This window comes from Lepidochelys kempii, chromosome 3 (genome assembly GCF_965140285.1).
Source record: "Lepidochelys kempii isolate rLepKem1 chromosome 3, rLepKem1.hap1, whole genome shotgun sequence".
Lineage (NCBI taxonomy): Eukaryota > Metazoa > Chordata > Testudines > Cheloniidae > Lepidochelys > Lepidochelys kempii.
The window spans coordinates 149,886,466-149,913,943 of NC_136382.1; the positions used below are offsets into that span (position 1 = coordinate 149,886,466).

At 53.3% G+C, this 27,478-nt stretch overlaps 2 protein-coding genes across 2 annotated transcripts in view; both read right to left on the minus strand.

Moving 5' to 3' along the window:
- Positions 1–1,887, minus strand: part of SLC35B2 (solute carrier family 35 member B2) — a 15,378-nt gene extending 13,491 nt beyond the window's left edge. The window contains exon 1 of the mRNA XM_073338511.2: positions 1,798–1,887. The gene's annotated coding sequence lies outside the window, so the exon portion shown is untranslated. The remainder of the gene's footprint in view (positions 1–1,797) is intronic.
- On the minus strand, positions 15–18,525 carry NFKBIE (NFKB inhibitor epsilon). The gene is made up of 6 exons (XM_073338515.2): positions 17,695–18,525; positions 4,675–4,777; positions 3,862–4,084; positions 3,544–3,632; positions 2,889–3,137; positions 15–2,521 (listed from the first exon to the last, which is right to left on the minus strand). The coding sequence occupies exons 1-6, from the start codon at positions 18,048–18,050 to the stop codon at positions 2,456–2,458; spliced, it is 1,086 nt and encodes a 361-aa protein (XP_073194616.1). The 5' UTR covers positions 18,051–18,525; the 3' UTR covers positions 15–2,455.
- Between the last annotated feature and the right edge of the window lie 8,953 nt (positions 18,526–27,478).

The following is a 27,478-nucleotide window of genomic DNA, read 5'->3' on the forward strand; positions in this document are numbered from 1 at the left end:
TATCAATACCGAGATAATTTTCTACAGGATTGATCCCTTTATTCTTTAAATAACATTTGAATGCCCCCTCCCTAACCACCGGCGACAGCTCAGGCCATAAGTGCTTCCCTAGCATGACACCAGAGCTCCCCCGTCACCAGAGCATCCAGCAAACCACACCTTGCCAGGGGCTCAGGACTGAGAGACCTAGCCACGCAAGGAGCGCTGGCAAAACACCAGCGTGGGGAGGTGCTGCAATACCATCAACAGCCACAAGGGGGCAGCACAGAACAGATTATTACTTTTTTCCTGAGACCTTGTTTTAAAAAGGGAAACCAGAGTATTTTAAAAGGCTCTTACATCCCACCCCCTACACTGTTCTAGTCCTGGGCCTTTCCTGGGCAGACCCCACCAATCACATCAAAATGAAGATGGAGCTAGTTTGAGCAGCTCCAGAGCCATTGCCACTAGATTTTGGCTGAGGCCTTTAAACTCAACTCATTTGTGACCACAGCAGGGTGTAAGTGCTAAAATACCCGGGGGGGGGGGAAGAGGAGGGAGAGAGATAAAGACAGCCAATGATTTGAGCTGCCCAGAGGAGCCGCAGAGGCTGCGGCTAGGCTCACAAAGTGTTTGCTAAGAAGTTTTGCAGCTTTTCCTGGCAAAACTATTGCAGCTGCCCTTCCAAGAATTCAGGAAAAGGGAACAGGCTCTCCAGAGCATCCCGGGCGATTGCGCCATCCAGGACTTGCCCCCCACACAATAAACAGCTATTCCAAAGCTGTGAGAATGTCACCAGCTTACATGGGGTCACAGGCACCATGGCTCCCCCCCTGGCTCCCAAATGCTACACTAGCTACACCAGGGGTGGCCAACCTGAACCTGAGAAGGAGCCAGAATTTACTAAATGTACATTACCAAAGAGCCAAAGTAATACATCAGCAGCCCCTCAGCAGCTCCCCCTGCCCCCAGCACCTCCCACCTACTGGCAGCCCCACCGATCAGTGCCTCCCCCTCCTGATCAGCTGTTTTGTGGCCTGCAGGAGGCTCTGGGAGGGGAGAGTGAGGACACGGCAGGCTCAGGGGAGGGGGCACGAAGGGGTGGAGTGGATACAGGGCCTGTGGCAGAGCCAGGGGTTGAGCAGTGAGCACCCCCGGCACATTGGCAAGTTGGCGCCTGTAGCTCCAGCCCTGGAGTCGGTGCCTTTACCAGGAGCCGCGTATTAACTTCTGAAGAGCCGCATGTGGCTCCGGAGCCAGAGGTTGGCCACCCCTGATCTACACACCTGCCACAGGGAGGCAGCCATGCTGGGGGTGGGGTGGGGACACACATGGCAGCCCAAAGAGGGGAAGTGGCTAATCATCAGGGGAAGAACCCTGGGCCCCTCTCCAGCCATTTCCATTGGAGAATCTCCAGGTCCTTTACTGATGTCACTGGATTAAGCTCCTCACACACAAGCGTGTGTGCACTGCTCTGCAGGGTGGGTCGGTGTTGTTAAACCCTTTCAGAGGGGGAAACTGAGGCACAAGGAAGGGAAAGGCACTTTGTCCAGGGTGATGCAGCCATTCAGTGGCAGAGCTGGGGATAAAACACCAGGTCTCCCAGCCCCTCCCTCCTCTGAGTCTAGCTACGACTGCAGCTGGGAGTGCAAGTTGTCTGGACGGAACTGCCCAAGCAGGGAGCAGCATTAGCTAAGCTGGGCTCACATAGGGAGACAGACAGGGAATCTCAGGGAGCAGGGTATGGGATTTCCTTGGGAAGAGGCAGAGGTGCCCCTGCACTGGGTTCTGCGCCCCTCTCCAGAAGGAAACCTGTACCTCCCATCCAGCTCCACCCACAGGAGGAGGGCTCCCTCCTGTTCATCTTCATGTCCAGTCTGGCCCCGCTCCCTCCTGGTTGGGGAGGGGCTGGCTGGGGTACAGGGCAATTCTGCTCATGGGGGTGCTGAAGCCTTCAAGCGGCAAGAAGTCAGAGCGCGCAGCCCCCAGTGGTCACTGAGGGAATCACGAGGTCCTGATCTTGAGTGTACAGAAGAAGGGTTTATGGGAGTCTGCGTCTCCTGGGGAAGGGCAGTGGGAGCCCCTGCAACTGCTCCAGCAGTGTCTGGAGGTGTGGGGGAGAAGCACTCCCTACTGCACAGTCTGGGACCAGGAAACACCCCCTCCCAGCTGCTCCTCCATGCAGTCTGAGACCAGAGCCCCCTGCTGGCCACTCCCATTGCAGGCAGGGGAAAGAGCAGCAGCAGCCCCGACGCATCATCCGAGGGTCCCATGCAGCGCATGCAACTTCCTCCAACTTCCACCTGCTCAGGGAAGGGTGTTTGGGTGGAGAGCTGGGGGCCACGGAGCCCACTACAAGGGGAAAGATTTCCTGAGCCGGCTCCACTCCTGCCAGCTGTAGTGCCATGGCTGGGTGAGTGGGGTCCCATCGGGCGTAGGGAGCCAGGGGCGGACCCCTCAGTCAGAGTCTGGTCGCTCAGTCGGAGAACACCACCAGCTTCCCCGAGATCTTCAGGTCATCGAAAGGCAGGAGGGCGAGGAGCTGCCAAGGCAACAGGCATGGAGAGGTCAGGGTTAGTGCCAGAGAGGCCAAAGGAGAGCAGGTTCCCTGGGGACTGAATGCATCTGGAGCCAGGGCCAACACAGCCCAGCCATCCCACACACCCCAGGGGAAATGCACAACTAATGGTGAGTTAGCGCTGATGAGAGTACACAGCGCACTGCCATGCCCCTCTAAGCAGGGTGGGGACAGACACGGCAACTGCACACTCCCCCCGAGAGCCCTACGGCGCCTCCTGCTGGACTGGAAGCAGCCACCGTTTCCAGCATTCCTGTCCCAGGGCCACAGCCTCCTCCCTGGACACCCCATCACATGTTCCCCCCACAGGGGAGCACACGGACAGACTCACGTCATCATTGCCATCGGCCAGGTCCTGGGCAGTCTCATCTTCCATGTTCCTCAGCAGGGTGTCAGCCCCTGAGTGGTACAGTATGGCCGCCATGGCAGCATCCTTCCTGCCCACGGCCAGGTGTAGCGGGGTGCAGCCGTTGTACATCAGGGCATCCACGTGGGCCCCCTTGCTGAGCAGGTACTGAACTGCCTCACGGTCACGGCTCTCCACTGCCAGGTGCAGGGGCGTCTTTCCACTTGTGCCATCCTAGAAACAGCAGTGCCCAGTGTGTTAGAATGGGTTCACGCTTTGTCCCGCCCCTGCAGCTGCCAGTGTAGGGCCCAGGGCGAGGGGATGGAACCCCAATGGGGCGCACAGACTGTATCACAATGGGCACCTGCCACCAGCCTGAAGGGGACCTGCTGGCCCTGCCCTCTGCCTGCCACCAGGCAGATCTGGAGAGGCTTCGGCATGGAGCTGGGAACATCCATTTGGGAGTTTGGTGCCCGCCAGGGCCCATGCCCCATCTAACCTGCAGCCGCCTGGGGAACCAGCTTCCAGAAACCGGGAGGGTACAGAGACTCCTCAGGACACTGATCTGGGGAAGGTGCACAGAGCAATACAGCTGGCAGTGCCAAGGCCAGCTGCCCTCACCCACAAGCCCGTGTACTACCTGGACGTTAATGTCAGCTCCACTCCGCAGCAGCAGTCCCATCAGCTGCAGGTTCCCCTTCAAAGTGCTGATGTGCAGACAGGCTAAGCCTGGGGAGGAGAGAGACCCAGAGGCAGCTATTATTGTACTGTATTCCTGTAGCGCCAAGGAGCCCCAGTCGCGGACCAGAGCCTCATTATCTAGTGCCGAGCACAAACACTGCACAGAGAGACGATCTCTGCCTAGGGCATCTCAGCGTGGAGCCTAGCACCCATCACACGCCTACCCTGCAGCTACGGAGCTGGGCACCGCCTCTGACACCCCTGCCTTGCTTCTCACCTTGCCAGTTCTGGAGCTGCAGGTCCTGCAGGCTCCTTCGAGGCTCTGTGCTCGCCCCCAGCTCCTGCAGCAGCTGCTTGGCGCACTCCAGGTTCTGCTGCTCGCAGGCCACGTGCAGAGGGGTGTTGCCATTGCGGTCCTGCAGGTCCAGGCTGACCCCATTGTGGATCAGCGCCCTCACCACGTCGGGCTGCTCAAGGTACACGGCCAGGTGAAGTGGGGTCTGTGGGCAGCAAGACAGTGAAGGGTCAGGGGTGGCATCGGGAGGGCACAGGGGCCCCACAGGTTGGGGCAGTTGGCAAGGGATGACAGCAGTGGGCCACCCCAGGCAGGGCCCGCGGAAGTAGTACAAGCTACCAACCGCCACAGCCTCCCCTGGGTGAGGGAAGTGGGAACACCGCAGTCTTCACTCCGGGGGGGTTGGGGGGAGATCCAGGCAGCTCCACCCCCAGGGGTGCTCATGTTGGCTTGGGGCCTCTGATAACTATGGGGCTGCATACAGTGCCGGCCTGAGTGTCTGCATTTTCAGGGTCCTATCTGGGTACCCCACACACCAGCCAAAGGCAGCTGTCTGCATAACTTGCTTCAACTAAGGCACCCCAAATACCTGCAGCGTTGACCTGGGGGGTGAGAGCATCACAGATCCTCAGGGGGCCAAGGCACTAGCCTTGGGGGCATGAGGAACAAGGCCAGGGCCTGGGGGAATGGGGGTGTGGGGAATGGCTAATCTGGACAGGTCCACCTGCTAGGCCATTCCTGAGGGCTGACAGGGGATCACCCGGATTGGAGCACCCTCCTCCCCCAAGTACATACCTGGAACAAGTCGTTCTGGATCTCCAGCACCTCCGTGGGCAGGTGGGTGATGCAGAAGAATGCCAGTGCTGGGAAGCTATGGATGATTGCCAGGTGCAGCAGCCTGCAGAGGAGGAGATGGGTCAGTGCTGCGGTTCCCACACGGCGCCCAGCCTGTCGCTCCCACACCACTACCCCAGAGAGACACAAACGCTTCCATGCCCCCAGCCCTGGAACTGGGAGAGGAAACCCTCAATGCCCATGCCACATCAGCCTGGCACAGACATACCCACCCAGCCAAGGGAGCAGATCCCCAAGGTGCCCAATTCCTGGTGTCGGGCAGAAGGGAATGGAGCAGCTCCCTGCCAACATGGGCCACTTAGAGAAACAGGTTCAGTGACTGTGGGTTCACTGGCCTCCACCCACTCTCCAAACAGGTTCTCCTGAGCACAGGCAGGGTGGGCAGAGCTGCCTTGCACAGGCTAGGCCCAGGTCCAGCTAGGGGTGGTTCTATGGCCCATTTGCAGGGGTGTTACCAGGTGACCCCAACTCACTCACTTCTACCCCCTAGCATTCCCCACCTGAGCTCAGGACAGTCACCCCCACTGCAGCCAGCCCGAGCGTCCCATGTGGACAGTCTCGACGGGCATGCAGATTGGGGCCCACAGAGAGGCAGCCTGAGACAGATCATGGGCAGAAGGGACCCCATTCATCCTAGGAGTCCAAAAAGCCTCACAAATAATAGAGGTCCCCCACCCCTTGCCAGCTCAGCAGCCAACAGAGAGGTGGCTAAGGAGGCCAGAGCGAATGCCAAGTCCTATTAGCAACATGAGGGGATCCTTATGCCTCTGCAGAGCCCATGAGAGCTTGGCCCTCCAGCTCCTGTCCGAGACCCAGACCCAGCAACCCAGACAGACTCTCAGAGGCAGGAAGGGTAGAGTCGTTCCTGCTAGGACACAAACCCTAGGGAGCCCTGGAATACATTCCCCGACCCAGGGAGATGCGGCAGCAAGGGAACCATGACCTAGTGCTGGCCAGCAGCTCCTAGGGGAATTCCACTCCCTCCCCCTCCCTGCAGCCACAGCACTTCTGCTTTCCTGACTCAAGGGCAGGCAGCAGGGGCGTGGGATACAGTGTGGGAGGGATCCAGGAGATTAGCTGAAGACCACCTGCCATTCTCTGGAGTCCCCTCATCCACCGAGACAGAGTGGGTTGCCCCAGCTCAGACTGGTCTGGGAATGAACTGGGCCAGGGTCCGCAGGAGAAGAGAGAAAAATCAGAACTGGATTACCAGACCCCTCTCCCCAACCCCATGGGACCACCAGTGCTGGGTTAGGGGGCACAGCTGACCAGATGGAAATATATCTACCAAGACTAAGCACCCGCCACTGTCTGCTGGAGCCCGCAGCCCCACCTGGGCCCAACTCTCAGCCCCCACAGAAATCTGCACAGAAGACTGGAGCCCAAGGCCCCAGACACCAAGAGACACGTGTGAGAGGCCACGAGCCGCACTCGTGCGAGTTTCACACCAGTCCTTGTCGCACCCCGAGCAGTCAGAACAAGAGTGAGAAATCTGAAGGGAATTTCCAGTCCCGCACAGAACGTCTGTCATTACTTCAGCGCCAAAAGCCACCCCCAAGCAGAGCTATGAACCCCTCCTGAACTCCCTCTCTAGCCAGACCTGTCCCCCATCTCCCCAGAGCATCTCCAAGGCCTCTAAAGATAGAAACAGTAATGCCACTCTAGCTTCAAGGACCCACTCCCAGGCTGCGGGACAGAGAGCTGGGTTAGCATGTACTGCGCGGGAGGGGGTGAAAATGAGGGGGTGGTTGCATGTGTGCTACAGGCTAAGCCAGAGGCAAGTTTTGCATTTTGTTCTGATCACAGCGAGGTCTCTGATCTCCTGTGGGAGTCTGTTCCAGCCTCAGGCCACCTCCTGCGAGAACTCTGGCTCCCACATGGTGCGGGACGGCCCAGTGGTGAAGGGAAAGCTGATTGCCAGGGGAGGTAGGCCCAACCTCAGGGAAGGCTCTGAACACCACCACAGCGTCCTTGAACTGGACTCGGCATTCACTGCAGAGCAAAGCACCAGGCTGATGCAATGGTGGGGATGGTGGCTTTGTTAGGGACATACTGCTCTCAGGGCAGGTGGCATCATAGTGTGTTGCAGTAACGGTGCCGGGAGGCCAGGGACAGGCGAGGCAGCATGGCCAGCTTGGGGTCTCACTGGAAAGGACACAATCTTCTGGCAGGTTGCAGGTGGGAGTGAGGGGGGAGACACTGGGGCACTAACAACACTGAGGAGTCCTGAAGCCACAGGGGGAAGTTATAGAGGAGGTGCGCCTGGGCTCAGCTTTCACCAGCTGCTCCCTGTCCAGGTGTCACCATGGGCCAGGCATGGAGAAGCTGCTGTTCACAAGTAAGATAAGGAGTGCTGCTCATTTACTGGGGGCACCTCAACCCCTCTGGTCTCGGCAGCTCCCCAAGGTGACTACTGCAGCGTAAAGGCTGGAGTGCTGGGGGGCCCCCAGGGGAGGGCATGAAAGGTGGAGGGCCAGGTGTCCTGGATGGCACACTGGGCCTGGTGGCCGATGTGACTGGTAGTCTCTTGAAGGGGGATGGAGAGAGGGACTAGTTCGGTCTGGAGGAGTTCTACATGGGGCGATTTTGGTGCCTTCTTCTGGGCCATGCTGGAAGCTTATCCCGACCTCATTGCTGAGCAGGAACAGCAGCTCAGGTCTGTCAGCAGCCAGGATCCAGGGGACCCCAAGCTGGTCCCCTTCAGGCAGAAGGAGCAGCAGGAAGAGCCAAACCAAGCCTCTGTGCCTTACTGCATTGTCCCGGGGGAAGCCCCAGGTCACATGGGCATGGGGAATTCCCCAGCTGCACTGGAGGGAGTGGCCACCCACAGTTTGAGCAACAAATGGGGATGGGGGAGGGGGCCCCTTGCACAGCTAAAGCTCCCAGCGTAGGGGGAAGAGCAACTGACAGCTGTGCGTATGGGGCATTCAGCAAGGAAAATACCTACTGGAACCAGCCTCTGGTTGTCGGGGGGAAAGAGAGAAGCAAGGTTTCCACTGGAGGGTACTAGGGGAAGGGGGGCTGTGGGGGCTGCTGGTCAGGACAGAGGGGCATTGGCAGAGCTGTGTGTAGCTCAGCGGGCATGGCAGTAAAAGCATCTGGGCCCCATTTACCTAGCAATTGCACCATTACCAACACCAGGGAAAAGACACTGGGAGACTACCAGACAACCTCAGCATAGACAAGGTCCTTGGTGGCTCCTGCAGCTGGGCCTCCCTCCCCATTTACCAGGGACAGCCCCTGTTTCTATAAGCCAGCTCCCACTGCGTCCCTCCCAGTCCCCCTGCCAGCAGGGCTATAGGCGTGGCCTTACTTCTCAGCCCCTATGCATTAGATAAGAAGTCTTAGCAGATGGGACTTTCCAGGGCAATTCTGACTGAACTTTAAACTTCTGCTGCTTTCACTTTTCGGAGCCAAACAGCTCCCAGGAGACTGAGGCCAGGCCCGGCATGAAAGTACATGGAGCCCTCTGTAATTCCTACCAAGCCAGTCCCCACCCTCAGGAATCCCCCACCCCCCAACACACGCACCACATCATACCCAGAACTGGTAGTCGGGGAAAGGTGGGCCAGTCACACGCTTAAGGCTGAAAACCCAAGTCTGTCAATCCGCCCCCAGCTCTCAGTAGAACGGTTTTGGTTTAAGGTGACTGCGCTGCATGACCCTGGCCGAGTGAGGGGACTCACCTTCCCTGCCCGTAAAACGGAGGGAATATGACTGCCCCACCTTTAAAGCCCTGTAGAGCTCTTTGAGGACCGGCATGTAAAGGCACTAGGGGACTAGCAACCCACTGCATGTCTTGCTGAATCAGTGCCTGGGACTTTCACCGGGAAGTTGGTGCCATCTAGGCCATGCCTTGTTGGGAGTATTTCCCCTGCCCCTGCACTCTGTCTCCCACCAGTCTCATTTCCGCATTTTTTCCCCCTGTATCATGTGGCAGTCCTTCACTTCCTGAAACAGGCATAGAGATCCCAACTGTCTCAAGTTCTCCGCGTGCAGAACCAGAGCTGAGGGATGAGCCAGCGGCATGAAAGGTTGGTGCCTCGGCCCCATTACAGAGCAGGGCGTCATGATGATGCAAGCGAGGGATCAGGATTATCTTGTGCCAAAGTGGGAACCCTCTGACCTTGCAAAGCACGAGGCACAGAGGCCTCAGCCTTCTTTACTCTTTCCTAGGCCTCAATATTGCCAATGATGACCATACAGCTCCAAGAATACCACTGGTCTGGCCAGCTGCCTCACCCCACAGCAAAGAGGACAACACCCAAACTCACACCTGAGGAAGAACTCTATGTAGCTGGAAAGCCTGTCTCTCTACCTAACAGAAGTTGGTCCAATAAAAGATATTTCCTCACCCACCTTGTCTCTCTAATACCTTGGGACGGACATGACTACCACCACAATTATTAACATAAAAAAGGCTTTGTTGCCAAGCAGTTGAGGTTGCCACACACACACATTTAACACAAACCCCAAAATCAAGGAAATGGACAGGCAAGCCACCAAGCAAAATATACCCTCTACTCCTTCACCTGCAAGCATATGACTTCCCATTGCCACAGCTACCATACACCACCGACCACACACCACACCCTTAACTCAGCCCCTCTTTCACAGCTACCGTACACCACCGACCACACACCACACCCTTAACTCAGCCCCTCTTTCACAGCTACCGTACACCACCGACCACACACCACACCCTTAACTCAGCCCCTCTTTCACAGCTACCGTACACCACCGACCACACACCACACCCTTAACTCAGCCCCTCTTTCACCCCTCACAACTGCTAGTGTTCGGGGGAACTAAGCTGGTGGGACAACTGAGGTAGTAGGCTGTTGCGTTGGGAGAGGGGAGCTTGGGAAAGGGGTGTGTGCAGAAGGACAGTTAAGGGGGGTGATGGAACTGCAAAGGGCGATGGTAGTGTGGCCCTGTGGATAGGTCATTTGATTGGCATTCAGACCTGCCACCAGTATGCTGGGTGATCTCGGGCAAGGGGACCCTTCCCCTTCCTCAGCCTCCATTTCCTCTCACACCATTTGTCTCCCCTGTCTATTGAAATAGCCAGCTCTGTGTTTGTCCTGGGGCCCTGTTGTATTAGGCACAATCTCAGCTGGGGCCTCTAGGTTCTATTGTAGCAGAAATAATAATATTGTAATGAACTAGTCAGACAGGCAAAGAGAGAACGCAGATGCAAACATACATTCACCACCTTCTGCTGCATGGAATCCAGAGCCCTCACCTGTGGGTCATAGCATCTGTACTGCTCCCCCGTGGGGATTTGAACCCATGAGCAGCTAATGGAGATTATTTTTAGCTTAACTGGGAGACACCCAGTTGGAGCAGGAGGGTCAGAGTTCTATTCCTGAGAATGTCCCAGTGGGCTCACCACGCAGCACAGCCACAGCTGTGACATCTTGGATGGTCCTGGATTAATTACAACTTTATACAGAGCTTTGGATGGTTTACACCCTGCTCCAAGCAGCTCATGTACTTGAAAGAGGGGGAAAGCAGAGGAGAGGATGACTCGAGAACTATGGCTTCTACACTTGGGGGTTAATCCCAATCACATGGCAAGAGAAGCTTTAGTATCACCACAGATTCATTGAGGATAAAGTAAGGGACTAGGATCCTGGGCTCTATTCCCACTTCTGCCACTGACTTGCTATCAGACCTTGGGGAAACACTTAGGCTTTGTGCCTCAGTCTCTCCCCTTCAAGAAATGGGGTTGGTAATACAGATCCCGATCTGGGAGGGGCTGGGAATCTTAATTGATTCCCAGTCATAAAGGGCTTTGAGATCCCTAGTCAGGCAGCATTGCCCTACAGTCCCATCCACCCACTCAGCCTACAAGTATCCAGAACAAGGGATCAAACATCGGACATGATTTGTTCTATATAACTGCCATCCCCACCCCCCTTCCTGCCCAGGTGTTAAAGAGAAAATTCACACTCTTCTCCCTGCTCTCTCCCAGGAGAGGCATGGGAAATCATGCAAATATCAGTGTTTGCAGTAAACACTTGATCATTCATGGGAGGAAAGGAGGAAATAGAGCCAGCAGCGGGACGATTTGGAAAACAGAGAGCACACATTCCTGAGGAGAGCAGCACAGAAATTCCAGTTATTCTGTTTTCCCTTTTAACATTCCCTGCTAACCCCTTCCTCAGAAAACAAACTGACCAGCAGGAACCTTTACCACACAACTGGGCCAATGCATCTCACACCTGACCTACAGCATCTCTGCTATTGCAGTCCTGAGCTCCCCACCCACAGCTCTGATGGCCTACCTCACTTCTGACCCACAGCCTCCGCCTCCCCACTATTCCAGCCCTGGGCTCCCCACACACATTTCTGCCAATGTCCTCCAACCATTAACCTGCAGTTTCAACAGCAGGAGGTGGTTTGGGGTGAGAGAAGACAAGCCTGGGATAAAGGTGACTGGAAAGTTCCCTGCTAGAGACAGGGGCCAGGCATGAAAAATCCACTCACCCAGGCAAGTGGGAATCTCTCCTGGGCGAGTGCTTCAATCGCTGCACAGTCTGAGCTACCATTAAAAAAAAAAAACCACATCTCCAGCTTTTACGGCTGTGACATGTGACCAATGCAATGACATCTGCAGAGAGACAACGCCAATGCTGCTGCTGGTAGGGGCATTGCCACCCTGGCTGGCACCTGGAGGCCAAACCACCACGGCATAAGGCTCTTTGTGTATGAGTGGGTCCTGTAGGAAAGGCCACGCACTCCAGAGTCCGTTGCCTGCCTGAAAACAGTGAGCAGAGATCTGATTCAGGAGAAGAAGAAACTCAGCCCCCATCTCTCATGCCATCCCGACAGACGGCTCTGTTTCTGGAGCCAGCATAAATTGATTTAGTGAGGCAGGTGAGGCTATCAAGAACTCATCTATTGTGTGTGTAGTGGGAGGTGGAAGCAATTGTTTTCTGGAGGGGTGGCCTCGCACAGATTGACTGATTTGATGGTGGAGTTTAGCCGGCAGGAGACTGACATCTTCAGGCCCCAAAGTAGTTGGGGTACCCAACCACTAGGAGACCAGGCAGGAGGAGCTGTGGCTCAGGGCACGGATGTATTTCAGACTGGCTCATAGGCTTAGTTCAGGGTGTATTTTTCCAGGCCTGGGGCTGTGTGAGCACATACCCCAAGCCACCTTTCCCTGCAGTCTTTTGGCCTGCCGTTGGGAAGAGCATCTCCAGCTTGGTACATTCCAGGAAGGAGGAAAATGGAAGCAGGAGGCCTCTTTATGGCCTTCTTATGGGGAATAGGATCTCTCCCTTCTACCATCCCAAACCCCACACAGGGACAGACTATTTAAGGCCATTACAATCAATGGGAGGGGGGAGCACCCCAGAATAATGGAGGAGAAAAGGAGTGAAAAATGGATGTACAAGCACCACAGGCTCAGACTGGGCTAACCTTCCTCATACTGAATGGTACCCTACTTTGTGGGCAGCCCCACAGAAATCAACAGGATGACCCAAGCGTGAGATACTACCCAACATAAGGGTGGCATAATCTGGCCCAGGGAAGCCCCTTTAGATCCCATCCGGGATTGTTCCCTGTTGCAGATTTCCTAACATTTTGTTTGGTTTTCAGCCTAGTTAAGCCTAGAACTGGGAGTGTGCCTTCTAAACAAGAGCAGCTGGACTCTTGAATATGCTACACGTGCAGCCCAGAACACATGAAGCAGCAGTGGAACGTGCAGTCTAGTGGTACCCTAGGTGAATGAGTTAGCTGGACATGTGGTTGGCCTCATATAAAAAGACACTGGCACCTCTGGCTTGAAACGAGAGAAAGTTACATTTACAAAGCCAAACCCCACCTGAAGGAGATATTCTGTGTTCCATCCGACCAGCCGAAGAGTTAGCGGTTAGAATCATAGATGGTAGAGGTGGAAAGCCCTGTTTGACCATCCAGTCCTGCAGGGGCCAGGGAAGGATTGGTCTCTAATATTCATTTACTACAGTTTGATCTTAAGCTATTGGGCTTCTAAACCTTCCCTTGTGAGCCAATCTCAGCCTAATATGTCTCAGTGCCTGGAAGCTTTTCTGAGATTCAGTTTAAATCTCCATTTGCTTAATTCCATCCCACCCCCCTCCTGGGCAGCAAATTCACACTTCTTCCCCCAGTCATCCCTTCGCCAGGCTTTTTTAATCTTTCCCCTTAACTCAGCCTGCCTGACCCCTCTTTTACTTGCCCTTCTTTGAACTGCATCTAGCTTGCCCAGGGTTCTCCCAGCGCCAGTGATTCTTTTCCCTCTTTTGCACATACAGTGGTGTGAAACTGAATGGCATAATCAGCACTATGAACGCCCTCCTGGAGGGGATGAGTGAGCGATAGTGTGTAGGAGCAGTGACTTTGAATGTGCACAATCTCAGCCTTGCTGCTGCAAGAACACTGCTTCAGGACAGCACAATAGGTCAGGTGCTGGCAGCTGGTCTCTTGACTTCAGTTACTGTGGGGAGCTGCTGACCTTGCCTGCAACTCTTGAGACACTCAGTGGGGGGCATAGGGCACAGTAATTACTGAATAGTTGCAAGCAGGCCAGAGCAAAGCAAGAAAAATGCCCATCAGCGTTAGCCACCACAGCCTCCAGTTACCACCACACAGAGAGAAGACTAAAACTGCATCTCCTTGGGGACCAGGACCTGCATTAACTCATGAACCCACCCTGATTCCTGATTATCAGCCCTCAGTCCCCAAGTCACCAGCACGTGATTTCCCATCAGCAGGCACGACACTAACTGCACTTCGGGGGAGGAAGTGAGGCTTCCCCTCCTCCTCTGAGACACCACAGACAGACCTTGGCGCTACCAAAATAGCTCTGGCCCCATTTCCATACGAAGGAACCAATGAGACTGTTTCCCAGGCAGCGGGCTAAGCTGGGGACCCCCAAGCTTTGCCCAAGTGAGGGGGCTGCAGATGCCACACCCCTACTTTGAAGACAGTGGCTGCCATATGCCCCCACATATGGAGGTGAACCCTGTGAGCACTAGGGCCCCCATCATGCAATGGGGCCTGGTTACTCAGGGCAAGATGGAGCATTGCATGCTGGGATATGCAGTCTACTCATCCAAACGTAGTTGGAGATTTCCAGTAAACCCATCAGTGTTGGAGGTATAGGCCTCAGCCTGGTGGAACTTCAGGGGCCATGCTTTGGCTGCCCTGGAGTATTAGCCCAAGAAGGTTGAGAGCAGGAAGATGAAATACCTTTGACTTGGAACACATGGGAGAAACCGAGGCACAACCTCCATGCCAGCAGTCAGCAACACCAGTGGTGGTGACGGCGGTGTGGGGGTTGCCCAGAGCAGGAATGTGAATGAAAATCCTATCCCATCCCCCCTCAAAAGCAACAATGGGCAGCTTGCTCCACCTCCCTGCTGCAGCTCCCTGCTGAGGGCAAGAGGCAGGGAGTTTCTCCAAGTCACTCCCTAAAAAGAGGGTGAGTTCATTAGGAGCCCAGGACACAAATCAAGCATTACTCTCTGGCCTGCCCAGAGCCAGCCAGACCTTTCCCAGGCTGGAAAACCCCTCTCCAACTTCCACAGAGAGTCATTCCCCTGGGATCCAATTTAGCAGAGACAAACTGTCAGTTCAAGAGGAGAAGCTGGACATTACCAGGCAGAGGATAACGTTGGCATGCCTGGGAGCAGCCCACCATTGGAGCACGTCTCCTGCCATGTCAAACAACTCCCAGCTAGAACTCAGCCAAAGTATCTCTGTCCTGGCTGGTAGCCCCCTGCTATTCCAGAGGTTAGACTCGATCTCACCCACCCAGTTCTGCCAACACATCTCAACCCTGACCCACAATCCTCCTTGGCATTCCTCATTCCTGACTGCACTACTTCCTGCTAGTCCAGTCCTTGAATACTCCCACCCCACAACTTTGCTGATCCCACACTCCTGACCTGCAGCATTCCTACTATTCCAGCTCTGCCAATATAACTCAGCCATGACATGCAGCCCCCCTGCTATTCTAGTCCTGGCATCTCCAAACCAGAAACTGCCAATTACACAGCAGATTGTGTAACTCAATCAAATATCCACCAAGGATGAGGCAGAGGCCTAACTCTTTTCACTTGTGATCAGACCCATTTCTCCAGGACAGGTGGGCTAATACATTATAACCCCTCCTGCACCATCAGAGCCCCTTCTTGTTTTCAGAGCAGAGCTGGTTCAGTTCTGCAGGCACAGTTTTGGCTCAGCTGCCCCAATCTACATCAATTACACCCACTCCTTTGAAGCAGGTTTCCATGGGAGGCTCCTGATGGGATTTCAAGTGGCTGGTAACAAGCTCATCTCTGTCTCCACTGATGAACTTTCATCACAAGTGTCAGACTGAGGACAGAGCTCCCAATGACATAGAATCTCAGGCAAGCCCATAGGAAACTGCATCACAGGTTGGGCAGCCAAAAAAGGCACTGGGCACCCACAGCACATTCTACCCCCACCAGATCATGGATGGTTTGCCCACTCAGGATCAGGGACTGAATCAACCCAGACAGCTCACGAAACAGGAACTACTAGCTCTAAGCCCAGGACTTTTGTGTTCATAATTAGAATGGTTACAAGGAAGTGCTATTGCTCAATGAACCTTCTGAGAAATAATCAGCTTGAGGTTCTAATGCTAGCCCAGGCTCTGCTTCACAGGATGAATTCAAGCAAGGCACATGATGGGACAATTGCAATTCTCCTCTTGCTGCTCCTGGGCAATCTACAATCAGAAACAGAAGAGGCCTATTGGGTCATCTTTTCTGCCTCCCTAGAATAACTCTGGGCCCTCTCTGGCCCCTTTCATTCATTCATTCAGCCTTGTAAGTATTATTAGCCTAATTTTACAGACAGAAAAACTGAGAACGCAAGGGAGGTGCTGAGCACTTGTACCCCCACTGAGTCCCACTGGAATTGTGAGTGCTCAGCACTTCTGCATGTTATTCCTGACCCACCTGGGCCTAGACATTTTCAGGAGTCCAGCCTCACTGCTCTAAGCACTACAACACACTCCCTCCCAGAGTTAGGGTCCAGGGATATAACCCAGGAGTTCGGACTCAGTCCCACTTCTCTAAGCACTAACTCACAAAGGCCCGGCCATAAGTAGCAGACATTTTTCCCCCTCACTCTTTGAAGGTTTCCTGTTTTAAATTGCACCTTAAAGGGGAGAGAGCGCATGCAAGCAGTAGTGCAGCTGCAGCCATTTGCAGAGCCCTGGAAAGCTGCCTCCTGTGGGGAGGGAGTGAAAAGTGCCACCGGGAGTTAATTGCTTCTCCAGTTAGTGGAAGGCTTATGATAGGGTCTGATCATGCCAGCGTGACAAGCAACAGGTTCAGGCACCTTACAAGATGGAACCAGATAAATGAGCAGAAGACTCTCCAATAGACTCCATCTCCTAGACACAGTGGGGAAGGGAAAACAATGATCCCCTGGCACACACCAAAGTCACAGCACTTAGGGCTTGTCTAGAGGAGGAAATCTTCCATCGACCTAGTACTGTCTACACCCACGATTAGATCAAACTTACTACGGTGCTCAGAGCGCGAAATTTTTCACAGCCCTGCGTGACACGTCAATCTGATTTGTAAGTGTAAACTAGGCCTTAGAGAGGCTAATAGCACCTAAAGCTGTAACAGAGGAGTAGAAGGGATGCAGGATTAGGCCACTGCCTCTTTAGACACACAAAAATCCCTTACTAACTGAATCAGCTTCAGCCACAGAACCTGCAAAGGCATTTTAGATCCAGGAATATGACCCACATGTTATGTTAGGTTTCAGAGTAGCAGGCGTGTTAGTCTGTATTCGCAAAAAGAAAAGGAGTACTAGTGGCACCTTAGAGACTAACTAATTTATTTGAGCATAAGCTTTCGTGAGCTACAGCTCACTTCATCAGATGCATCAGAATGCATCTGATGAAGTGAGCTGTAGCTCACGAAAGCTTATGCTCAAATAAATTAGTTAGTCTCTAAGGTGCCACTAGTACTCCTTTTCTTTTTACATGTTATGCTGTAGCCAGTTTACCCCTATACCCCCCAACATGGTTCTATCCAGCAGCACAGAAGGAACTAAAGTGTTTTGTAATCAGGTCTTCTCCAACATAGCGGATTTGGACAGGTGGCTACAACCTAAAGCAGCCTATGCAGGTGAGTCATCTCCCTTGCTGCCAGAGCTTTGTGCTTTGGAGTTTTCACAGGTGAAAAGAGCAGATTTTTGTCCAGGGAACCTGCCTCCCATTTTCCTGGCAGCCACAAAACAAGAAGAAACTCAGCTTCTCACTGGCACATCACATGTATTTCTGTATCATTCTGACCACACGTCCTATCCAGACCCCTAACTCCATCCACGTGTCCCACTGCTCAGACCTGAAAAGTAAATGGATCTGCACAATTTCTTTTTCTCTCTGCTAGTTCCATTTGATCTCGCCCAATCTTAGATTAATTGTTAAATACCCAGCCCATTTCATTGGGGCTGAGCACCTACATGTGACTCCGAAGAAGAAAAAGGTATGGCGATGGGACATGGATTCTTCTACTGACAGTCCCCCCAGTTACAATCTGACTCCGAAGTTTTGGTGGGCACTGGCTATCTCTAAAGACATGCAGCTTCTTATCTTTGTGGTGTCAGACTCAACCAGTCCCAGGTGACGGGGAAGGCTGGGTAGGGAATGGGACACAGAACCACTCACCTCTGAGGCACTGGTGTCAATGTGACTGCAGAACAGCAGTGGCTGGAAGTCATTTGCATTTAATGGCTGTTTGGTGGCCCTGTGTGAGATGAGCTGCTCAGTTCCCAAGGGACAAGTGTCCACATCACAGCCACAACCACAAGCAGGACTAACTGCCTCCCTTGCCTTTAGAAGCCAAGGACGGCTGGGGCCACAGAAACTAGGCTCCCCTCCCTGTGGTGTCCCTCCCGGGCCCGGGGGAGAGCAGCACTAGCCACAAGGTCACTCACGTGTCGCCATCCTCCGAGATGTAGGTGAGTGCCTCCAGCGGCTGTTGGCTGAGCCCCTCCAGGGTTTCTGCTTCCTCCTCGGGGAGCTGCCCCAGGTCGGCCAGGTGCTCGGTTAGGGAGGACGAGCTATAGGTAGAGTCGATCCTCTCCTCCACTTCCAGGGCGTCTGTTCCCTCTTTGCCCAGGGGGCCGGCGTCCTTCTCCCGCAGCGTGTCCCCGAGGCCCCGGGGGTGCTCCCCATCCCCCGGCGGGCCGGGCAGGGAGCGGATGGAGTGGATCGAGAAGATGCCCGAGTCACATTGCCCTTCTTCCAGCTCCGAGCTCTCCTTCCTCTCCGAGCCCCGCGGCCCAGACATGGTGCGAGGGCAGCGGGCGCGTAGTGGGGCCGCTCAGCCCCCAAGCACCCGGCAGAGGGGGCAAAGAGAGGGCGGGGGGGGGGTCTGGACCTCAGACAGGAACCGAGGGGGGAAGCCGAGCTGGGGCAGGGGCCACAAACGGGGAGCCGGGCTGGGGCAGCAGGGTGCAAAGGGGGGGAATCTGCAGCAGGGGAGGAGGGCCCAGGAAGGGGGCGCTTAGAGGCCCGGCCGGGGCAGGGTCCTTGGCCGGAAGGCAAGCGGGGGCCGCGGCGGCCTCATGCCCGGCGAGCGGCCTGGAGCTGGAGCCGGAGCCGGAGCGGAATGGAGAGCCTAGCCGGGCCGAGCGCAAACCTAGCTCAGCCTGAGACCCGAGCCCCGCCTCCCCGAACGCGGAAGGCGCTTCCGCCCGCTGCCATTGTCAGCCTGCGCCACGCCTCGCTGGCCCCGGCTGCGGCCGGGATTCCCCCGCCACCGGCACGCCCCCTTGCAGCCTGGCACGCCCCCGCAGCTGCTGGGCACCGCCCCCAGAGCCAGCGGGATCTCCCCCCTTCCAGCTGCCCGCGCTGCTACTATCCTTCTCCCCCTCCCGCTCGCAGGGCTGGTTCCATGCGAAGGTTCACGCGGGGTGGGGTGAGGTGGGGCGGGAGGAGGCGTCCTTTGCGAATCTGGGCCAGTGTCTGTCCCTGGCTTGGGACATGGCTGGCTCCAGGGGCAGCACAGCTTAGCACCCAGCCCCTTCAGGGGAAGGGCAAAACAAACACTTAGAAAGCTTCGGCTTGCGTCCTTCCCCCGCCCCGCTGCCTAGTTTGCGTGTGTGCGGCTATGGGTGAGAGAAAATCCGTGTGAGTGTGAAAGAGATGGTCTGTGTGAGCCCCAGATGTTTGCCCGGCCAATTCCCAGCTGTGGCTTGTGTTTGTTCAGGTGGTCTGGGCCTGCCTCCTCCCTCTGGTGGTGATTTCGGGCTGCGGTAGAAGTGAGCAGGGAGCTGGCTAGGCTAGGCTGTGTGGGTGACAAGGCTGGTGTACACTAGTGTGTGCCAGAAATTAGACTGAATGAGTCTCTTACCAATGACAGTGGTAGGAACGAACAAGATTTGCTTTACAGACATGCACATTTTAACCAATTTAGTCCTATGGGACCTGTGCCGCCTATGTAATGGGATGCGGCAGCCAACATTACACATAGGTGGTGCCTATAATCTCCATCTAGCTGTATAGAATTATCCTAGTTTACAGGTACAGAGGCTAACGCACAGAGAGGTGAAGTGGTTAACCCAAAGTCGCACATTAGTGACAGCGCTGGAAATAGAATTGGGAGTCCTGGCTCCTAGACCTGTGCCTGTCTAGACCAGAGCTATAACCACTGTATAACACTGTCTCTCAATGCTGCACATCATCTTAGGTACAGAGGAGATCTCCAAGGTCCAAACTAGGCCACCCCCCTCACCAGGGCCGCCCAGAGGATTCAGGAGGCCTGGGGTCTTCGGCGGCGGGGGTTCTTCCACTCCGGGTCTTCAGGGCACTTTGCCGAAGACATGGAGCGGGAGGACCCCCGCCACCAAATTGCCGCCAAAAACTCTTGGGGGGGCCCCTGAAAACTCTCATGGCCTGGGACAAATTGCTCCACTTGCTCCCCCCTCTGGGCGGCCTGGCCCCTCACCACAGCCATTACAGGATTATTCCCTACTATGGATTTGCACAGACTTTGTCCAGTTACATTTTCAGGGCTTCAAACAATGGGGCTTCCACCCCTTTCCGTGGAAGAGAGTTGGAGGTTCAGTCTGTTTTGCTTTTCTCAGTTGCATCCATAACTCCTAGATCTTCTGTGTTGGAGATCACAATGCATCTCTTTCCCTCTTGCGGGTTTACACCTCTCTGGTGCCCATAGGCAGTTAATTCCAAAAGGAAGGCATGTGTCCTACCACAGAAGGGAGGAAAGCTGAAGACACAGGAAATTCAATAGGGAGATCTCTATGCCAGTCTAATTTACCTGGGAAGCACTTGGACCCAGATCCTAAAAGATGTTTAGGCTCCTAACTTTCATCAATCAATGGAAGCCAATGGAAATTAGGAGCCTAAATACTTTTGAGGATCTGGTTCCTAGATACCATGGTGAGGGGTGCTAGGGAAAGCCTAGATCAGATTGCTCACAAAGCTCAAGCAACTTCCCCCTGCAGTGCTGCAGCTGTTGCTTTGGACTGATGGGAGCCTGCGTCACAGTAGCTCACACCTGCCATTCATTCATTTACTCCCAGCCCCCACTGTGTATTAATTACTGTAGAAACAGTGCCCACAGAGGTGGTGGAGGGAGAAGGGGAGGGTGGAGGGCAAGTGCAGGAAGTCACTGGAGCTGTCAATAATTTAAGGTCACAAGTTTTCCCCTAGCTCATGTGATCAATTCCACTCTCTGGATCACTGTCTCTGACCTTTAGATCAGGAGTTCTTGCAACAAATTTTTGGGTGGCCTCAGAGTGCGACCACCAACGCATGCTGGTGGCCGCTCTGACAATTTTTCCTAAAAGACTTAATTAACTTTAGGAAAAACAAATAATTATGTGCAAAAACACGTCCAAATCATTGTAATTTATTTATGGAGGGTTTTGTTGTTGTTTTTTGCCAACTCAATAATTTAAAATAATGTATAGTTGTCTATTCATTACTGGGCCTCAACAGAACAGCAACACAAATAAGGTGCTTTGCATGTTTTGCTTTTTTTGGTTGCGTTTTTTTTTTTTAGACTTGCTAGCTAGTAAATCTGCTGTGAAAAGTGACCTTTTGTATATTTGTTAATATCACTTTTCACAGCAGACTTGCTAGCTAGCTGGGAGGCTGTGAAAAAAGGGATATTAACAATATCATTTTTCACAGCAGGCTTACTCAGCCCCGGCAAGCTTGGATGGGGAAGTGGGCAGGGAGCCAAGGGGTGATAGGGGGATAGATGGGAGGCAGCAGGAGTCAGGGGAGATGAAGGAGGTGAGCCCAGAGCAAGAGCCTGGGGCCCTGGTACACAGATGGGGACTGGAGGAGGCAGTAAGGGCCAGGGGCGATGTGCGAGGGTTGAGCCTGGAGCCCTGCGGCTGGGGGATGGAGCCTGCTGCCGCACGGCCAGAGCCTGTCACCCACCACCCCAGGGCTTAAGCCTGAAGCCTGAGCCCCACCGTCTCCAGGAAGGTGGGGAGCTCATGCTGGCTGCCTGCTCCTACAGTGTTTGTGGCTCCAGAAGGGGACAGAGACCAGCCCCTGCTGGCGGCCCTGGGGGAGGGTTACTCCCCGGCCCCCTCCCCATCATCACCCGGGAGGCTGTGGCCACAAGGAAAGCCCCTGGTGACCGCATGCAGCCACGGTGGCCACATTTGAGAAATGTTGCTTTAGATTGTTCTGTTCCTTTACACCATGGTTCTGCTTGGATGTATCTGCAGCTGACATTTCTCTCCCTCTGGATGCAAAGGTAGACAAATCTTGATGTTCCAGCTCTGGGACACAGCCTTGCTGAGCTCTTGACTAGAGCCTGGATCTTCACCCTGAAGGAGGAGAAGCTTGTGCAGGCTTCTCTCACCATCATGTCCAGCACACCCTGCAGCATAGCAGTGGCTGAGCCAATGGGTTCCAGGAATGGCCAGATGGCAGAGGAAGAACAGGAAACTCTGCGGTCCTAAGAGCATGCTGTGTCGTCCCATGGTCTGAGGTAGTAACTGGGAATTCCTACCTTCCTCTGCCGCAGGCAGCAGTGCATGCCCATGCCTTTCAGGGGATTCTCATCACTGGTGTCTGGCACATGTTTGCCTTCCAGAGGATGGCTTCCAATCACTGAGCACAAGGGGAGCTTCCCAAGAGGCTCTTGGGGAATCTGATCCATAAGTCAATAAGACAGGCCAGTAAATGCACAAGGGTGACCTCCTTTTCCCTCCTCTCCCTGAATTTATACTCTAATAGACATTCCCCATTGGCTCTGGTCACCTCCCCAAGTGCCCTTGCTTTTTGCATTCCACCTGTACCCTGCTCTAGCCCCATTGTGGTGGATGTCACCATGTTGCTGGAACCTACTGTCCTGGGTTAGAGACTGATCCCTCCCCTTCACCCTGCCCAGAGGTGCAGCAATGAGCACTGACTTCTGTCTAAGGCCCCAGATGTGTGCATGTGATATTCATTATGGGAAGCAAACTCATAGCTCTCAGGCCATGTCTTACAAAGCACGTCAGTCAGCCCAGTCCTGGACTAATTTATTAGTGATTTTAGCACTGGTGAGAGAGGCTGGATAGACAGCCCCTGAAGAGTGATGGCTTCTGGAAGGGCCTCTTCTAGTGAGTGTGGAGAGTTAGATCTCTATGGCCTATCTGCTGCTTGGCTTTTATGCCAGTTAGAGACAAAGTTAATAGTGGGTTTTGCTATGTAAACACTTTCCCATCAGAAATTGAGATCCATGAACTCATTGCACACATGGGCCATCAAACAGCCACTGGAGGATAACACTCCTCCACTGCTAACCAGTGACCTTAGAGCCTTCCCATGACCAATCCACTGAGCCAGTCAGCATTTGCCTTTGGCTGTCAGTGTGGTTGATCTGCTGCTGCAGCTCTGTTTCTAGTTGATTGTTGTGCCAAATATAACTCCCTCGTCCCACCCCCGTTCTGCAGAACAAAGTGAGACTGAGGGGCAGCCAAACCCACACAGTCTGGTCAATATCAGCCACACAAATGTGACTGGCTGTCTCAGGGGCCTTTCATTCTGCAGGAGGTCATTGGTTTGTGTCAGTCCAGGCTGACAGTGACATGAGGTGTGAAGTGAGTCTGGAGGGATGCCTCAGCCCAGCTTCAGGTAAGGTATCCACATCATAGAGTCCACCACCATAACTAGTTGTTGCCCCTCTTGGGGGACTCACAGCAAGGTCAAGAATTGAACAGGCCATAGAGACAGAAATACCCTCCCATTCTCCAAGTCATGGGTGAACTCAGCATATCACACCCCACACTGCCCCTGCTGATCCAGCACCTTCTGCCGGTGCTACCTTCACTGCATACAACGGAACAGCTCCGTGATAGGACATCTACCCCAGGCAGTGCCTGGCTCGGTAAAAAGGGCCAATTAACCCTGTGACTGGGTTGATGAAGCCCAACTGGGGGAGGAGTTAGGATAGGCATAAAGAGAGGAAGTTGGTGGTAAGAGAAGGCTGCAGAGAGGAACTCTGCAGTGACTCCTTAGGGATGCGGGAGTTGGCAATAGACAAGGGAGAGTAGGCCCTGAGATCCTGCCTTGGGATACAGACTCTGGCAAAAACCTGAGAGTGGTGAGACAGCTATAGGGAGCAGAGGAAGCTCCACTGGTAACCCAAGCGTGAGCTAGAAGAGTGGATGGAAAGGTAGGAATTTGCCCAGGTGTGGACACTGGGCACAGGGTCCGTGGCCTGGAACCTGGAGTAGAGGATGGGCCCAGGTTCCCTTACCCGCCACTGGGGAAGTGGCACAGACTGGGCAGTGGAGCAAAGGCAGCCTAAGTCAGTTTATCCAGTAGGATTTTAATACTGTCTCGAGGGGAAAACTATAGTGATATAGCCAGAGGGTGAAGCCACCAAGAGAGATTAATTTAACTCCAAAGAGAGAGAGACCCTAGGAGAGAAACCACAGGAGTGGGTAGGCATCAAGCTGCTCCTGAGCTAATTCCTGGCTGAGTCACAAGGCAGCTCTGTAGCATTGAGTCATGAGCCCCACGACAAGCCCCACAACCTCTCATCAAGTTATTAGTATTTACCACAGTGAACCCTGTCAGGATCAGGGATCCATTGGGCTGGGTGCCATACAAACACAGACTGCTGCAGAGAGCTTACACTCTAGGATTGAGCCAGTACCCTTTAGCTCTTCAAGCTGATGCTCTCCCAACTCAGCTAATTCTCTGCTGTTAGCGCTGGGGCTGCCAGACCTCCTGGGCTGGGAAAGGAAGACCAGCGCTTGTTTGGAATTGGTTTCCTCTGCAGCCATAAAGGAATCTCCCATCTTGGCTGGTACAATGCTGGGATTTCCCATGAACAGGGCTAGGCCCCAAGACCAGACAGTGAAGGCTCTGAGTGTGGAATGCTGCTCTGCACCATCCTGCTCACCCTGCTAGGCAACAGGGATCATGGCCCCAGGGAAGGGTTGGCCAGGAGGGAGGAAATCCTGCTGGGAGTTGTGGGGGTGGGAGCTGAGAGCAGACCAGAACGTGCATGACCCAGTCTCCCGGAGGCTCTCAGCCGCAATTTGTGTTGCTGCTGCAGCAGGATTCTTCCAGCCAAGAGACTGAACAGTGAACCCCCTGCTCGTGCCTTCTGTTCTGGCTGTTGGGATTTGCTGGGATTCAAAGGCTTTGGAAGGGTGTGATGTTTTGGGAACTCAGACCAGTAAGGGGTTCAGTCTGTCACTGCCTGCCCTGTAACTCTGGGGGCCTTTCTGCTGTGCAGCTATGGTTCAGATCCCTGACACCAGTAGCCAGCTCACAAGCAACAAGGTCTTCTGCTGGTTTTCACCAGCTTAGTTATTCTTTGCAGTTACTCTTTTGCTTTGTGACTTTGTCCTCAGCCACAACTATTTCAGATTTGGGGACAATATATACCTTCAAGTCAGCAGCACTGCTATGGGTACCTGCATGGCCCCACAGTATGCCAACATTTTTATGGCTGACCTAGAACAATGCTTCCTCAGCTCTCATCACCTAGCGCCCCTACTCTACTTGCGCGACATTGATGACATCTTTAACCTCTGGACCCATGGGAAGGAGGCCCTTGAGGAATTCCACCATGATTTCAACTATTTCCACCCCATCATCAACCTCAGCCTGGACCAGTCCACACAAGAAATCCACTTCCTAGACACTACAGTGCAAATAAGCGATGGTCACATAAACACCACCCTATACCGGAAACCTACGGACCGCTATTCTTACCTACATGCCTCCAGCTTCCATCCAGACCACACCACATGATCTGTTGTCTACAGTCAAGCTGTAAGATACAACCACATTTGCTCCAATCCCTCAGACAGAGACAAACACCTACAGGATCTCTATCAAGCATTCGTAAAACTACAATACCCACCTGGGGAAGTGAAGAAACAGATTGGCAGAGCCAGACGGGTACTCAGAAGTCACCTACTATAGGACAGGCCCAACAAAGAAAGTAACAGAATGCTACTAGCCATCACCTACAGCCCCCAATTAAAACCTCTCCAGCGCATCATCAAGGATCTGCAACCTATCCTGAAGGACGATCCCCCACTCTAACAAACCTTGGGACACAGGCCAGTCCTCGCTTACAGACAGCCCCGCAACCTGAAGCAAATACTCATCAGCAACTACACACCACACAACAGAAACACTAACCCAGGAACCAATCCCTGTAACAAACCACATTGCCAACTCTGTCTGCATATCTATTCAAGGGACACTATCATAGGACCTAACCACATCAGCCATATCTTCAGGGGCTCGTTCACCTGCACATCTACCAATGTGATATATGCCATCATGTGCCAGCAATGCCCCTCTGCCATGTACATTGGACAAACCGGACAGTCTCTATGCAACCGAATAAATGGACACAAATCAGACATCAAGAATTGTAACATTCAAAAACCAGTAGGAGAACACTTCAACCTCTCTGGACACACAACAACAGACTTAAAAGTGGCAATTCTTCAACAAAAAAACTTCAAAAACAGACTTCAACGAGAAACTGCACAACTGGAATTAATTTGCAAACTTGACACCATCAAATTAGGCCTGAATAAAGACTGGGAGTGGCTGGGTCACTACAAAAAATAATTTTCCCTCTGTTGATACTCACACCTCTTTGTCAACTGTTAAAAATGGGCCACATCCGCCCTAATTGAATTGGCCTCCTTAGCACTGACCCCCCACTCAGTAAGGCAACTCCCATCTTTTCATGTACTGTGTATTTATACCTGCCTACTGTATTTTCCACTCCATGCAGCTGATGAAGTGAGCTGTAGCCCATGAAAGCTTATGCCCAAATTAATGTGTTAGTCTCTAAGGTGCCACAAGGACACCTCATTGTTTTTGCTGATACAGACTAACACAGCTACTCGTCTGAAATGTTGGCAGGGTGACACCAACATCCCTTCCAGTCCTGGGTCTTCCCACATCCTTCCCGAGTTCTTTATTACCAGACACTTGGACTGTTCCCCTCTAGTTCACCATCCGGGCAGGCACAAAACCAGCTCCCCTAGTAATCAGCTTGCTTTGGTGCTCACACTCCACACAGTCTGCACACTAGAGACCTGCCTGGCATAAAAATAAACCAAAAGTTTAATAGAAAAACCACAGATTCAAAGGTGGAATAGTGAAGGACATGGTACAAGTTACACAGAAAATAAATATGAAGACACAACCTCAGGCTTTACACTTCTATGTTAGATAAAATCCCTTTCCTAATGAAAGTTACCTATTACCTTAAAACTACTCCTCAGAGTATCGAGCAGCTATAGGAGGGATCCAGTGTTCACAGACAGCCTCCTTCCTCAAGACTGTCCCCCAAGTTTTGGATGGTCTTCAGTTCAAACCGTTTCCATTTTAAAAGGATCTGCAGGTTTTTTCCCCTTTCAATCCCTATAGATATTAAATGTGGGGAAAACTCCCTCCCTTTCTTATTTTTTGAAGACTGGGTCCCCCCCACCCCTCCAGTTTCAAGCTGTTCCTATTTGCTTTGATGGTTCCTCATTCATTGTGCTTTCCTGGGCTGGCTTGGTGCCTGAAGCCAGTCTCATCTGGTTGGGGAGGTAACCCCTCCTTGCTTGACTGCTTCACTGCCCTCTTGTGAGGTGATGCTGAAGTCACATGACAGATACAATTACAGTTTTCTACATATATATAGATACACATACATTCATAACCATAACCTGTATACACATCTCCTGACTACTAAGTTCAGTGCATTACAAGCTTCCATAAAAAATATTAGTTGAGAAACTCATATAGCAAAATAACATAGTATACAGACAGTTGGTTTAACTCCTTATTTTGGGAGTTTACGCCATCTGTTCTCTCCTTGTGGTGTCTGGTCCCCCATTGTCACAGAGGGAGTATAGTTGTTACATCAGGGGGCTGGGAAGGTTTTGCCACTGACTTATGATCTTGGGCAAATTCCTTCCCTTTTATTTGCCTCAGTTTCCCCTGCTGTAACAGTGGGCTAATGCTCACTTTCCTGTTCACTTCCCAAGGGGGCTGTGAGGGTCATGTAATTAATGGGTGTGAAATGTTTTGAGAGCCTTGAATGGAGGTCTCTAAAAAGAGTGAAAGGGGGGAAAGTGACAAAGTCACTCTGTGAGTCAGATAGAACCCAAGAATTCTGGCTCTTAGTCCCCTGTTCTAATTATTACAGTCCAGCACCAGGAGCACTGTCAAGATCAACAATCATATATTTAGAGGATGTCCTTTGTGTGTTTT

What these genes read in the sequence shown, in the direction of transcription:
- NFKBIE (XM_073338515.2), bottom strand. Translation starts at nt 18,050, where the DNA reads ATGTCTGGGCCGCGGGGCTCGGAGAGGAAGGAGAGCTCGGAGCTGGAA. An exon ending in ATCTCGGAGGATGGCGACAC is followed by an intron (nt 4,778 to 17,694) that starts GTGAGTGACCTT and finishes CCTCCTCTGCAG; the next exon opens with GCTGCTGCACCTGGCAATCA. An exon ending in GAGCTGACATTAACGTCCAG is followed by an intron (nt 3,138 to 3,543) that starts GTAGTACACGGG and finishes TGCTGTTTCTAG; the next exon opens with GATGGCACAAGTGGAAAGAC.